Below are 15,009 nucleotides of genomic sequence, written 5' to 3' on the forward strand. Positions count from 1 at the left end.
CAGACTCAAGCTCTAAGTTGCGGAGCATTTACAACATCTCCAGTGTCATCAATTCAAGTGGAGATGGGGGAAAGGCCTCTAGACAATCATGGGAGAAAGCTAAGAATGAGATACTGGATCAATGTATAAGGGCAAGAAGAAAGTCATCCAGTTAAAAAGGTACTGAAAAACTGTTGGGAATATGAATATGAAAGATTAATACGTTTTGGTAAGGAGGCACAGGAAATGGGGGTGAATGAGATAGAAGTAGCTCCTTCTGTGATAATTTCAACTATACCCCCATGGCTATACCAGATGCCAGAAACAGACCTATATTTACATAAAGACGTACATAATAAGGAACAATATATGCCATTACAAATAATTGTTCATCAGTACATTAATCAAGCATATAACAACATGACCCAAATATACACAGATGGATCAAAAGACCCAAAATCAGGTAGAACAGCAGCAGCAGTATATATTCCTCAGCACAATGTTAAAATAGCAAAAGAGTGATTGATCATATATCTGTATTTACAATAGAATTGGTAGCTTTGTCCCTGGCATTACAGTGGGTGGAAGATAACAGCCTGAAAGATATGTGATCTGTACAGATTCACAATTGGCACTGGTAAGATTAGCGAGTGGAGTATCTTCAGCAAGACCAGATATTTTATTTGAAATTCTACAGAGTTTATATAATATTAAGCAACTGGGAGTTAGGGATAGTTTTTTGTGGGTTCCAGCGCATGTTGGAGTAAATGGGAATGAGGAAGCAGATAAACTGGCTAAGCAGGCATTGAAGGATCCTGATATTAATATCAGGGTAAAGAGCAGTAAAGCAGAAACTAAGGGACTGATTTGAACAGAAGTAAAAAAGAACTGGCAGAGAATTTGGGATAATGAAATAAGAGGAAGGAATATGTATAGTATACAAGGAAATGTAGGGGTGGATAGAAGAAAAATTAATAACAGGGAAAAGGATGTGACAATGACTAGATTGCGAATTGGTCATACAACACTTAATCAAAGTTTATACTCAATAGGGAAACACGAAACGGGTAAATGTGAAAAGTGTGGACATCCAGAAACAGTGAAACATCTATTGCTAGAACTAACAGCATACAATAAGCAAGATTGCAATTATTCCAAGCACTTAAAGAAAGGGAAGTAAGTAATTATTCTCTCGAGGATATATTAGGGATAAGAAACGGATTATAGAATTCATCGGGAATTATAAAAAATTGTAATGTTACAGGATTTAAATGTAGGTGTTTTTATTATTTATATATATATATATATATATATATATATATATATATATATATATATATATATATATATATATATATATATATATATATATATTATTTATTTATTCCTCAATCAAGTTGTGCTCAATACTCCAGTCCAGGAGGTGGCGGAAATGCGCCTTATAGTTGGCTGTCAACCGCCATATAAACAACAGAAGAAGACGTATTGAAGACTTTCTTCTACGGAGGTTTGTCCAAAAAGTCACTAGATTTGTCGCTGGTCGCTTTTTGGAATAAAAGCGGCTTAAGAGGTCTTTGAAAAGTCGCTATGTTGGCAACGTGAATGTTGCATTTTGTTCCAGACGGACCCGCCTCCTGATTGGCCGCCGGACGAATTGTTTCACCATGCACCGCCCAGGGCCCCCTCGGGCCATTGGACGGCCGACGTTTCAGGGGCACGCGTCTCTCCCATTGGCTTGAGGTCTCGCCAGCGCAATCTCCAGAGACACACATTTTGTTTTTAAACGCACATTTGTTGTTCATCAATAAAATTCAGCATTTTTGCTACGCGATCAGAACTTTGATCATATTTTATTTTCTGACATTTTGCTCGCTTGCATTTTAGCGGATCACGTAAGTAAACATATTCCACCCCTTTCTGTCTTGTCTTTAAAAGATGCATAATATAAGCGTTTCAGATATGTGTAATGCATGCAGAGGCGGCGGGAGAAATAATGGGGGTAATACTGAGTCGTTCGTAAAGTTGTGAGGACGTTTGTCCCGCCTAAAACATAGATTTCAGTATAAAAAGTTTTTATATTCACTTTTTTTGTTGTTGAAAAAAGTCAACAAAAAAAATTGTTTTATTTCTTTTTGCAATATGTGTAGCCTAATGCATTGAGAATGCTGATCCGTTCGTTTGGTTTGACCCTTTACTCACTTTATGTCCGTTTTCTTCCGCGAATAATCTACAACCTATTAAAAGAAAACGAAATTCGTTTAAAAACTATTTTAACAACTACAAAAAACTACAAAAGAATCCTTTCTTGATTTGAGAAAATCTGATGGATCTGCTAAATATTTACTTTATGTATGCCAATTAATAATGTACATTTCCCATAAATATTTATTTTGTGTATGTCAATTAATAATGTACATTTTCCATAAATATTTATTTTGTGTCTGGGTTTTCCAGTGCATTGTTTATCATAACATCAGGTGCATTGATTTACTGTTGCAGAATGGAAAGCAAACCCAACCTGCGTTTGGAGGCTGGAGAGCTGGTGCTGAGGGCATCTCAGGGGGCACTCACTGTGGAGAAAATCCATCTATCTCAGGTGTCCAAAGGAGTGCCCTTTGTGCCTAAAGACCCAGAGGCTGTACTGGGGGAGGCCAAGGTCAGGGTTATCCGAGGTGGAGGGGATCCCTTTGATGACCTGCTGCTGGCAAGTCAAAGCGCCATGCAGTTTGGTCAATACAGGGGGAAAACCTTCAAGTGGATGCTTGAAAACGACCTTGGTTACTCCCTCATGGTCCTGTCTGGGCATCAGTGGGACCGTGAGACTGGCAAACTGGACAGAGGTGCCCTCATGGCCAACAAGGATGCCTTTCTCCAGTATGCCTACACATTTAAGAAAATAGCAGATGCCATCAAAGTGCGCAGGCAGAGAGAGGGCACCTTACCTGGCTGTGAGGGTGACTGTCTGGTGGGCTTTGGGGTCCACAAGAAGAGCACCTACAAGGAGCTCTATGAGGCTACGGACAGGGATAGGAAAAGGTAATATATGTCTATACTTGCTTGTTAACTGTATGCTGTTTTGTATTTATTTTATTATCATTTGTATTATTTCATTATATACGTTTCCTATGCAGCTACGTGAGGTTAATCAGGAGCCAGGACACCAACGCAGGAAGCAAGATGGATGCCCTACAGAAATACATCCTGGGGAGGGACCAGCAGAACATTAGGGCTGAAGGGAAAAGAAAAACATCTTCCGCATCCCAGCCTGTTGTCCCGCACCCTTCACATCCGGCATCTCCTCCTCCCACCCAAAGCTGGCATTCCCAGCCAGCCACAGCACACGGTGAGTTTTTAGATCTATTCCTTGCTTAATTCTATGCACGTTCTAATGTAAAATATGAATAACATTATACATTTTCTGCCCACAGAGCCAACAGATGATGATCTGCTAGCTTCAGCCATGGAGGTGGAGACACAGGGTGAGTGTTGTGTGGTGAAAAAACAAATCCATGCTTACCGTATATGATCACAAATAGATTTACTAACATCATATTGTATTGTTGTGTAACCATAACGTCTTCAAACTGAAAATGATGCCAATTATGACTAAATTATTAATGATAAAGTTAAAAGGATGTGTTATTCACAGTACTTCCACCACCTTCCACGCCGATCTGCTCACCTCGCTTGGCCGCTCAAAGTCTGGTGTCAGCGGCATCTGAGGTACAGTTTCCACACCACAAGTGTGCTTTTATGTCTCATCAGTAAATATTGAAAAATGTTAATTGTATAATTTTATCATATCAATCTCTATGTGTGTATATATATATATATATATATATATATTTTATTTATTTATTTATTTATTTATTTTTGTGTGTGTGTATATCTAGGTTGTTCTCCCCGAGGCCTGGAAGCGCTCCCTTCCAAAAGAACAGCACGAGTGGATCGGCCGCTCCCTCTTCCGAAAACAGGGTGGAAAGGCAGTGCTGACTGATAACCTGCAGATGTGGTGGTACCCTCCCCAGCCACGTCTGCAGTATCATCAGCCTCCAGTATCGCCAGACGTGTTCTTCACCTGGCCGCTGTGTTTGTGGATGCCCTACAGGATGTGGTCCTACAAGCTGATCTGCAGCTTGCCAAACTGCAGGCAGTCCGGTCAGCAACTGACATCTTGTGGGCTCTACAAGACAGTGAGGCGGGTGCTGAATTTACACAGCTGGTATCTTCTGGCAACAGAATACCTGGAGTGTCAGCGCTGCCATAAGAAGCAGGCCGCGTGGTCCTATGACATCCTGGGCCAGCTGGATCCGGCTCACCGCAGGATGTTCCCAGCTATCCTCACTTACCGGTGAGTCGTGAAAATGTTTTTCTTATTATAGGCAAATATGCATAGGCAGGTGCAAATGTTACACCGTTAACTAGGCTTTAATTGCAACAATATCACATAATTATTCAAATAACATTTTTGTAATACTGTTAAAATTTAAAAACGTCATTTTAGTGGAGCTGCTCAGTGCTTATGTTTGGCAGAATCGTTCAGTTTATGATACAAGCGTGAAAATTGGCATGAGCAGTGTCCATGGGTCACTTGACAAGAAAATTGTCCGAGCCACTTGAAATTTCAGGATGGCGGCCATTTTTCAAGATGGCCGACACCTTAGTGGAGCAGTTAAGTGATATAGTGGTTTATTTGGTGATACAAGCATGAAAATTGGCATGAGCAGTCTCTGATGGGCACATTCATTGACTCTTTCATTAAGTTTCATCGTCATTGCTTCTCGTAAAGGGGACATTGCACTCTCATCTTCACATATAAAGCACAAAGCTTTCGAGGGCTGGGATCCTCTTGGCCTCTTGACATGGATATCTTTGGTATCTTCAGTGTCTTTAGCAGCAGTAGATGCTCTCTTTTGGGCCCTTTCCAGCTTTGTGTTATTGAACATAAGTTTACAGCTTGAATGATATTTTGCTCTGTTTCTTGTCAATGTGTTTTCTATGCCATCAACTTCATCTAGTCGGGTTGGACTAAGTAAGATAGGCAGAGCATTGATCTTATGAAATAATGGAACATTTCTTGCAATGGTATCATAACCAGTACGATCGTGCTGTCTGTTGAATAAACTCGGATGAATGAGTTTTTCCTTGGTGTCCTGCTGACAAATGAAACATCTGTCCCAGTTAGTTTTCTCAACTGTTATGATGGCTTCTGCCATGTCTGCAGCAAATGTATAGGCAGAGGCCGAGGGTTTATACTTTTACCACCTTTTACCAAGCACTTTGATGTATGGGATACAACTAAGTTCATGCCTTAACCCTACACTTAGTCAGATCGTTCATCCAATGCCATTTATATCCCGTGCAATCTGTACACCATCCGGCTAACTAAAACCCCATTAACCTTGGCTCGGCTCTCCCGCGCTGGCACAACCTGTCAATTCAGGTGCGGCTATCTAACTGTTTTGGGGTAGATTAGACAGCATTTGGGATACTAACTTTACAATTAGCTGACATTGAACCCCACTCTGAGTTTAACAGCAGTGGTATATCACCAGTGTGCCCTGGTAGTGCAGATATTCACTCTTATCTAATCTATCTATAATCAACAAATCAACACAACTGTATTTTGATGCGTTAAGTTGTTCTTTAGAATAATCTAAAACATATAAAATAAAATGACACCAAATCGTCCTTAATGAAAAAAAAACAATACATTTCTATCAGAAAATTTATCTTTTGAGGATCCAGGGGTCGGCCATCTTGAAAATAGAAATTTAAAGTGGCTGAGAGTGTTTTCTTGTCAAGCAACCCTTAGAGACTGCTCATACCAATTTGCATGCTTATGTCACTAACTAAACAATTATATCGCTTAACTGCTCCATTTAGGTGGTGTAATCTTGAAAAAAAAAGGCCGCCATCTTGAAATTTCAAGTGGCTGTGGGCGGTTTCTTGTCAAATGACCCTTTGAGACAGCTCATGGCAATTTTCATGCTTGTATCACCAACAAAATGATTTCTTAAGCCTAATTGCTCCACTAAGGTGGTGGCCATCTTGGGAAAAAAAGGCCGCCATCTTGAAATTTCAAGTGGCTCGGACAATTTTCTTGTCAAGTGACCCATGGAGACTGCTCATGCCAATTTTCACGCTTGTATCATAAACTGAATGATTATATCACTTAGCCGCTCCACTATTTGTACACAGAAACTTTTTGTAGTTAAAAACTCACATTTGTAGTTCTTTCAAAAGACACTGTGTCTGACAGTCAAGGTTCTATTCAGGTTGTGTAAACGGCCCATCCCTATTCAATATTGCTTGAACAATAAAAAATGTCCCTCTGCTCTGGGGAAAAATGTAACACTTTAAACAAATTTTAATAAACATTTACTTGTTTTTTCTGTGTTTTAACAGGTTCTCTTGTGATATGCATGTGGCTAAGTTGATGAGGGAGCGCTCTCTCTGCAACAGTGCCTCTATGTTATATCACAAGCTATGTGAACAGCATAGTGAGGACTGGATGGAGAGGTCCCTGCAATACCTCTCTGTGTGTGACCGGTTCCAGGGCACCACCACACGACCCATCACACCTCCACCACCCATGCCGCCTGTACCGACCGCTAAGTGGCTCCTCTATGTCCACGCGGAGGATGTCCGGTCCCGGTATGGTGAGCTCAAAGCCAGGGTCACCTCTGTCTTTGGCTCCATCCTGAAGATGAGCTCCACAAAAAAGGTAACATATTAATCACAGATTATTTTAAATACATATAACTGTACATATACATTTGATCCTTTGCACATGTTAGGCATGTTTGTAGCTCATTGAATTATTCTGTTTTCCATCAATAGGTGGCCAAAAAACTGGTGGGAACTGCAGCTGAGACCACAGCCTTGGTCACCAATGTGGGCAATGAGCACGGACAGGTCCTCATGTCTGTGCTTATCTCACATGAGGGTCAGGGACTGCTGCCCATGACCACAGGCCTGGTGAACAGGTACAAGGCGGCTGGAGTGGCTCCTCCCGCACTCCTTTATGTGGACAGAGACTGCTGCTCTTCTGTGGGCACATCCAGAGCGGGTGCCATGTTCAGCAGCTGGAGTGATCTGGTGGTTCGTCTCGATGTGTGGCACTTCATGCGGCGCTTTGCCGCAGGTCTGCACACTGACAGCCACCCACTCTACGGTCTCTTCATGGCAAAGCTCTCTGCCTGCATTTTCGTCTGGGACGAGGGAGATGTGGCCCTGCTGCGGGATGCCAAAAGGAGGGAGCTGAAGCAAGGTCAGGGCATCACAGGCCTCACAGATGAGCTGCTAACCAGCAGGCTCACCTCCAGACAGCTGGCGCAGCACTGTCGCCGCTGCACACGTGGCGTGGAGGTGACAGTGAAGCTAATTGGAGAGATGCTGGAGGCCTTCAAGGACGCCAGGGAAACCATGGGCATCCCCTTGGTGGACCAGGAGAGGATGGATGTCATTTGGGGCACCCAAAGGCGGCATCTTCCTTGTATCCAGGATCCCCCTGGAGTGCAGCTGTACACCCAGACAGGAAGTATTACAAAGGGAGGGCTCACACTTCCTGTCTACCGCTGTGTTCGGGGGTCCACTTCCCTGGAGTCCTTCCACAACCACCTCAACCGCTTCATACCCGGTAAGATTCCACCTCAAGACGTGTTTTCGTGATGATTCGTTCATGTCTTTGGTAATTATAAATGAGTTATTTAATGTTTACTTCTTTTTTTAATCAGGAACTAGCGCAAACCTGGAAAATTTCCAGGCTTATTTGCTTGAGGGTTTGGAGCGTTGGAATGAGGACCGTGCTGCTGCTGCCTTCGGGCATAAGGCCCCATCATCGCTGCGCTGCTACAGTGCCTCGCTCCAGCACAGCCTCAATGAGCTCAGTCAGTGTCTTCTTGGCAAGACTCTTGTACAAGACTCCTCCAAGCCAAGACAGTACACCGGTATGTGTTTTTAATGCAATGCTTATTTGTTTTCTTTGTAATGCACAGACATCTGTTTCAAATTCTATCCAAAAAAAACATTTTGTCAGGCGAGCTCATCGGGGTGGAGTACCTCTGCTCGCAGCAGTCCTGGGAGTTTAGGGATAAATTTGGGAGGGACCCAGATGCCCCAGACGGCATCCCAGACAACTTGGTGGAGGTAGAAGATGAGGGATTTGTGGATGAGGTCGAGGAGCAGGACCGCACCATCTCTCCTCTTTCTTTGCTGTACACCAAGGAAGCAATACGCTTGTCTCAGGATGTACCGTCACCCTCTCAGTCCTCCCAGGACCTGCCACTGGAGCCCCAAGAAGAGGTATGCATGCAAGCATCCTTTACCATGCCATCACTTGGAGGACATTTTCATCCATACTAACTGATCTTCTTCCTGCGTGTAGGTGTGCAGAGGACCAGATGGCACTCCAGGGTTTGATCGAGTGGTGGAGCTGGCCAGGTACCTTGTCGAGCTCAGGGAAAAGCCTTGTGTCTCAGATAGGGAAGCTGCTGACATTGTCCGGCTGTGGGACAGACTGCCGGACAGTGACAAGCAGGGGGTTTCCTATCCGTCGAGGCACAAGGACAGACTTCTGCAAGGCAGGTTCAATGGAAAGGAGAGCCTGAAGCGGTTAGTTAAACATTTGTTAGATAGCTAAACATTAGTTAAACAGCTGTGATAATGTGAAAGATGGTACACTTTCTATGCTATGTAGCCTTTCAATTTATTTTACAGGTGTGTGCTGGGACAGGGGTCAGGCCCTGCGCAATGGCCCAATATTAGTAGGATTGTGGAGGCAGTATGTCTGGAGCTCTGCTCCATTCATCCAGCGAGGAAGGTGAAATGGGGCGTTTCTATGAACCGCTGGGCTGCCATTCTACATGACTACCAGGCCATACGGAGGCTGGTGGGGAACTGCCCTGCACTTAGGGGAAACACCAAGATTCAGCTCTTTGATCTCAATCAGCGGACGCTTTCTGTCTGGTAAGTCATTTCTTTGAGAGCCAGTTGAATACGTCACTTTAGAATGTAGTGGTCCAATTCTCAGATTAATTTCATCCTATTAACTCTGCCATTTCACATAGGTACAATAACTACAGTAAGAAGCTGGAAGTAGATGTGCTGGCTCTGAGTGTGCCCTTACCTCAGATCAGCATGGTGTCTCACACCCCGCTTCCAGCAGCCAAACAGAAAGCATTACTGCATGCTGAGTCTGGGACAGAACTTCCACCCTTCCCCTTTGTTGAGAACCCTGACATGTCAGGTCAGGCCATACGATGTGGGCAAAGACCTCCTCACCCTGTACCAACACTGCCAGCAGCCGCTCCTCCAGCATCCGCTCCTTCTGCTCCTCCGGCAGCCGTTCCTTCTGCTCCTCCGGCAGCCGTTCCTTCTGCTCCTCCGGCAGCCGCTCCCTCTACTCCGCTGGCAGCTCCAAGAACATCCTTGAGCAGAACAACTCTGTGGAGGAAGAGGAAGGCAGCAGAGCTTTTAGCTCGAGAGCAAGGGCTGCCCCGTGCCCAGCAAACTCCAAGAAAAGACTACACGTGCAGTCAATGTGGGCGGCCCGGAAAAAAAGAGTTTGGGCACACCAGGGCGGGAGGCTTTTTCTACTGTGCCACAGCAGAGGGAAAGACTGTGGAAGAGTGGATGCAAGAGATTAGAAATGAAGGAAATCCTTCATTGTAGATAGTTAATTATTTGTAAATGTGTGTGTGGTGAAATTAAGGAAATTCTTCACTCTAAAACATTATTTATTTATTTCTTTAGGTGTGATTTTTTTTTATTTTTTTATATATATATATATATATATATATATATATATATATAATATCCTGTTTCTATATACTTATTATTTGCCTTTTAATGAAACAGTCCTAAATGATTGTTCTTTATTTAGAATGTGTATCTGCCTTCATAAAGATCATGTAAATTGTCTTACCCATTTCTTTTATTTGTATTGCTCATTTTTGCCTCTATTTATTCATTAGCATTTTAATGTAATTAAATTGTAATACAAATTTTTAGGAACCTTGATTCATTTAATAGCAATTCTACCCTTAAAATATCTTTAAGTCAAACACAGTCTGTTTGTTTTCAGTTTTATTTATTAAGTATTTCACACCACAATCAAAATATATATAAATGTTAACAAAATATTTAAATCGTTTAACAGAAACTTTAAACAGAATCTATTTAAAAGCACACAGTACAAAATTAACAAAGATAAATGAAAGATAACAGAATATACAGCCATTTATTTGGTGGAAGCTGAAACTTTTCCCTCGGAATAAAACTGTCCAAACTCCAATCTCTTTGGCTGTCCGCACAGTCTGCAGGGATATCCCTTCGGGTCTGCTCGCAATGGCTTTGCCATGGATCAGGGCCTTCTTGTCCTCTTCGGCCCTCTTTCTTCTCCAGCCTGTGGCCCTTGGCACCTGTTTAAGGGCTGCATCAACCACAGCAGAAGGAGGAGAAAGCACAGCCAAAGATGCACAAGGAGGAACTGTAAAAGACAGAAAAAAGACATGTATTGCTTTTCATATGAATTCATTCTTTTACATTCAGTCATTCATAGTTTAAAAATCTTACCTGACACTTTCACGCCCTTCAGCTCTGGAGGCCACTGCCAACTGCTGGATGGTGTGGCTTGGGGAGAAGACTCTCTCTGCAGGCCTTTCCGGGACTGTCCGGTTAACTGGGAGGCTTGGAGAGAAGACTTTCGCTCCAGGCTTTTCAGGAACTGTCTCCTTGTCTCAAGTTCCACAGAGGAAATCACTGGAGGCCAGTGAGATTTGCAAAATTTCTGCTTTTCTTTTTCTTTCAGCAGAGATTCAGCCCTGCAGACTCGCAAGGTTGTCTTGTCCATGTCCCCTGAGAGCCTCTCTCTTTGAAAGAACAGGAGGCCATCAAGAGAACTGCTCTTGTGACGTCCGCAGTGACAGTTACATGAGCAAACAATGTTTGTACATCAATCGTAACAAAATCGAATTGAAGTTCATTGCTTTTTAATACTTCTGTGTACAAATATAAAGGATGCTTATTGGATCAATGCAGGTAAACTTCATATTATGCGACTACACATCACTCTACCAGTTAAGACTTGCCTTAAGAACAGGTGGTGCAACCAAATTAAGCACTGTCTTAGTTACAAACTAACTTGTAGTAACTAAGCCCTTAGTGTGAACTTTATACCCCAACTTACGTAAGGCCTTACACACAGCTATTTACTCAACCTCATGTCCTTCCAAACCTGTATGACTTTTTCCTGTGGAACACAAAAGATGACATTTTAAACCATGTTTTTGTCCACATAATGGAAGTTGATGGTGACCAAAACAAGTTATTTTGCTGGAATACAAAATGTAGTTTTTGGGGGGGTACTGCAAAAGAAAGTTGAGGTTGAGTATATGATGACAGAATTTACATTTTTGGGTCAACTTTTCTATTAATATTAAAAGTTATAACTATCTGAAATACAGAGATTTTATAAGACAAAGTACCTTCATTGGCAATAAAAACTGATAGTATCATATTTTTCATATATTCTCTTACCTGTTAAAACAGCTCTTCAGTGAAGCCAGGCTGACAACTGTCTGCTCATTTGTCGTCTCATTCCTCCTGTTGAAAACCAATTCCAGTTTTATCTAACATACAGTGGGATGTTTATTGAAATCCAAACTGCAAACTTACCTTGTTTAACTTCTACTATCCCTCATCTTCTACCTCCACCAAGTTATATATATATATATATATATGTGTGTGTGTGTGTATTCTATATATACTTTATTTTCTACTGAATTTTATTTATTTGTATTGTCTATGTCTTGTTTTGTATTGTTGTGCATTGGAAGCTCCTATCACAGAGACAAATTCCTTGTATTTGTGAGCATACCTGGCAAAAAAAGCTGAATCTGATTCTACAGCAGCACGTACACAGAGGGACTCTTATTTATTTTCACTGTGGTTTAAAGTTAACATACAATGCTCAAAAAACTAAGTGAAGTGAATATGTGCACAAGAACTTTGGTTGTACATTGGTAAAAAAAAAAAAAAAAAGATTCTTTATGCCCAACAACACCAACAGAGAGGTAATCATATAATTTTGTAAAAGGTTACCTGAAAACTGCATTTATGAATAAAATTCTTCGACCAGCCAATGGGGTGAGGGGGACCCGTGCGTGAACGCTGGTAAGTCGAGGTAGACCTACCCGTCACAGAGACACGGGTTCACAAGAGAACCTGTTAAAACACAGAGGGGAAAAAAAACAAGTCTACCCTGTTGTCGGAAGAGGGAGCGTCCGATCCACTCGTGCTATTGTTTTGGAAGGGAATATTTCCAGGACTCGGGGAGAACAACCTAGACACACACAAAAATATATATATATATATATCTCTGATCCTATATATATATTTATATTATACACGGTGCATCTGGAAAGTATTCACAGCACTTCACTTTTTCCACATTTTGTTACGTTACAGCCTTATTCCAGAGTTAATTAAATTCATTATTTTCCACAAAATTCTACAAACAATACCCCATAATGACAACGTGAAAGACGTTTGTTTGATATCTTTGCACATTTATTAAAAATAAAGAACGTAAAAAAAATCACATGTACATAAATATTCATAGCCTTTATATATATATGTGTATTTGGCAGATGCTTTTATCCAAAGCAGCTTACAGTGCTCTAATTACAGGGACAATCCCCCCGGAGCAACCTGGAGTTAAGTGCCTTGCTCAAGGACACAATTGTGGTGGCTGTGGGGATCAAACCAGTGACCTTCTGATTAGCAGTTATGTGCTTTAGCCCACTACACCACACACAGTGTATTTACTGACAAGACATAAAAGCACACTTGTGGTGTGGAAACTGTACCTCAGAACCTGATGATACTGCAGACGTGGCTGGGGAGGGTACCACCACATCTGCAGGTTATCAGTCAGCACTGCCTTTCCACCCTGTTTTCGGAAGAGGGAGCGGCCGATCCACTCGTGCTGTTCTTTAGGAAGGGAGCGCTTCCAGGCCTGCGGGAGAACAACCTAGACACACATACACATATAGATTGATATGATAAAATTATACAATTAACATTTTTCAATATTTACTGATGAGACATAAAAGCACACTTGTGGTGTGGAAACTGTACCTCAGATGCCGCTGACACCAGACTTTGAGCGGCCAAGCAAGGTGAGCTGATCGGCGTTGAAGGTGGTGGAAGTACTGTGAATAACACATCCTTTTAACTTTATCATTAATAATTTAGTCATAATTGGCATAATTTTCAGTTTGATGGCATATTATCCTGCACCATCTGGACAGGGACATATGCAAGGATCCTTTTTGTGGACTTCAGTTCGGCTTTCAACACCATCATCCTCCAGACTAAACTACACCAGCTCTCTTCCCATGTCTATCTGTCAGTGGATCTCCAGCTTTCTGACGGGCAGGCAGCAGCTAGTGAGACAAGGGAAATTCAAGTCAAGTGGTTTTTATTGTCGTTCAACCATATAGAGTTAGTACAGTACAGAGTGAAATGAGACAACATTCCTCCAGGACCATGCGCTACATAAAACAACATAGGACAAACACAGAACCACATGAGACTACACAGACTATTTCTACACAAAGTGCAAGTGCAAACGTGTGCAAACAGTACGGGACAGTACAATAAATTACTAAAAGGAACAGGACAATAGGCAGAGTGAGAGGCAGTGCAGCTCCGACCAGTGAACATTTGTAATCGAGTAGTCCAAAAAGATGACGCTTTCTAAAATGCCAAATGTAAACATAACATACTATGAAATAGTGTACTAGCAGCCAGGTATAAAGTGACTATGAATTAAAGTGCAACTCTGGACATGTGCAAAAGCTGGATGGTGTACAGGTGTGTGTGTGTGTGTGTGTGTGTGTGTGTGTGTGTGTGTGTGTGTGTGTGTGTGTGTGAGCGTGTATTTATCACTTTGTGGGGACCAAATGTCCCCATAAGGATAGTAAAACCGAAATTTTTTGACCTTGTGGGGACATTTTGTCGGTCCCCATGAGGAAAACAGCTTATAAATCATACTAAATTATGTTTTTTGAAAATGTAAAAATGCAGAAAGTTTTCTGTGAGGGTTAGGTTTAGGGGTAGGGTTAGGTTTAGGGAATAGAATATAAAGTTTGTACAGTATAAAAACCATTATGTCTATGGAAAGTCCCCATTAAACATGGAAACACAACATCTGTGTGTGTGTGTGTGTGTGTGTGTGTGTGTGTGTGTGTGTGTGTGTGTGTGTCAGTTCAGTCTCTGAGTATTGAGGAGTCTGATGGCTTGGGGGAAGAAGCTGTTACACAGTCTGGCCGTGAGGGCCCGAATGCTTCAATACCTCTTGCCAGATGGCAGGAGGGTGAAGAGTTGGTGTGTGGGGTCGTCCACATTGCTGGTTGCTTTGCGGATGCAGCGTTTTATGTAAATGTCTTTGATGGAGGGAAGAGAGACCCCGATGATCATCTCAGCTGTTCTCCAGCACCTGTTCGATCAGCACTGGTGCCCCCCAGAGATGTGTGTTCTCCCCACTACTCTTCTCCCTCTACACCAATGACTGCATCACTATACACTTTCAGAGTGAGGAAAAAGGCTGGAAAAATCACTCTGGACCCCCACTCACCCTGCCCACTACCTGTTTGAACTGTTGCCTTCTGGCCGACGCTGCAGAGCTCTGAACACCAGAACCGTCAGGCACAGGAGCAGTTTTTTCCCCTCAGGCTATCCATCTCATGAACAGCTGAGCAATAATTATGTGCAAATCACAGTCTAGTCTTTTTTTATATTTATCCAACTTCTTCTTTATTCTTCCAACTGTATTTGTATTTAGTTTTGCTCTACGTTGGATAAATAACACAGTTTATACAGTGAAGAAAACATATTCTTGCGTTCAAAACACTTGATGGAGCGCAAATGTGATCTTTAAGGGATCTTAAGAGGTGTTTAAAGATTGAGTATTAAACTATATTTAACTCGACACAGTGACCTAAACATTTTATTTTTATGAGG

General features: G+C 42.1%; 1 protein-coding gene and 1 long non-coding RNA gene across 2 annotated transcripts; one reads left to right on the top strand and one right to left on the bottom strand.

Annotated features, from left to right (window-relative positions):
* The first annotated feature begins 1,612 nt into the window (after positions 1-1,612).
* On the top strand, positions 1,613-9,728 carry LOC127623665 (uncharacterized). Its single transcript, XM_052098078.1, has 13 exons — positions 1,613-1,871; positions 2,479-3,015; positions 3,111-3,322; positions 3,408-3,458; positions 3,629-3,702; positions 3,873-4,330; positions 6,388-6,706; positions 6,823-7,621; positions 7,719-7,931; positions 8,021-8,286; positions 8,369-8,595; positions 8,701-8,949; positions 9,051-9,728. The coding sequence occupies exons 2-13, from the start codon at positions 2,480-2,482 to the stop codon at positions 9,652-9,654; spliced, it is 4,008 nt and encodes a 1,335-aa protein (XP_051954038.1). The 5' UTR covers positions 1,613-1,871; position 2,479; the 3' UTR covers positions 9,655-9,728.
* A 1,618-nt stretch (positions 9,729-11,346) lies between these two features.
* Positions 11,347-13,557, bottom strand: LOC127623745 (uncharacterized). The gene is made up of 4 exons (XR_007968088.1): positions 13,123-13,557; positions 12,852-13,015; positions 12,085-12,325; positions 11,347-11,586 (listed from the first exon to the last, which is right to left on the bottom strand). It is a non-coding gene; the product is annotated as an uncharacterized LOC127623745 (long non-coding RNA).
* Positions 13,558-15,009: the final 1,452 nt, after the last annotated feature.

This window comes from Xyrauchen texanus, chromosome 30 (assembly GCF_025860055.1).
Source record: "Xyrauchen texanus isolate HMW12.3.18 chromosome 30, RBS_HiC_50CHRs, whole genome shotgun sequence".
NCBI lineage: Eukaryota > Metazoa > Chordata > Actinopteri > Cypriniformes > Catostomidae > Xyrauchen > Xyrauchen texanus.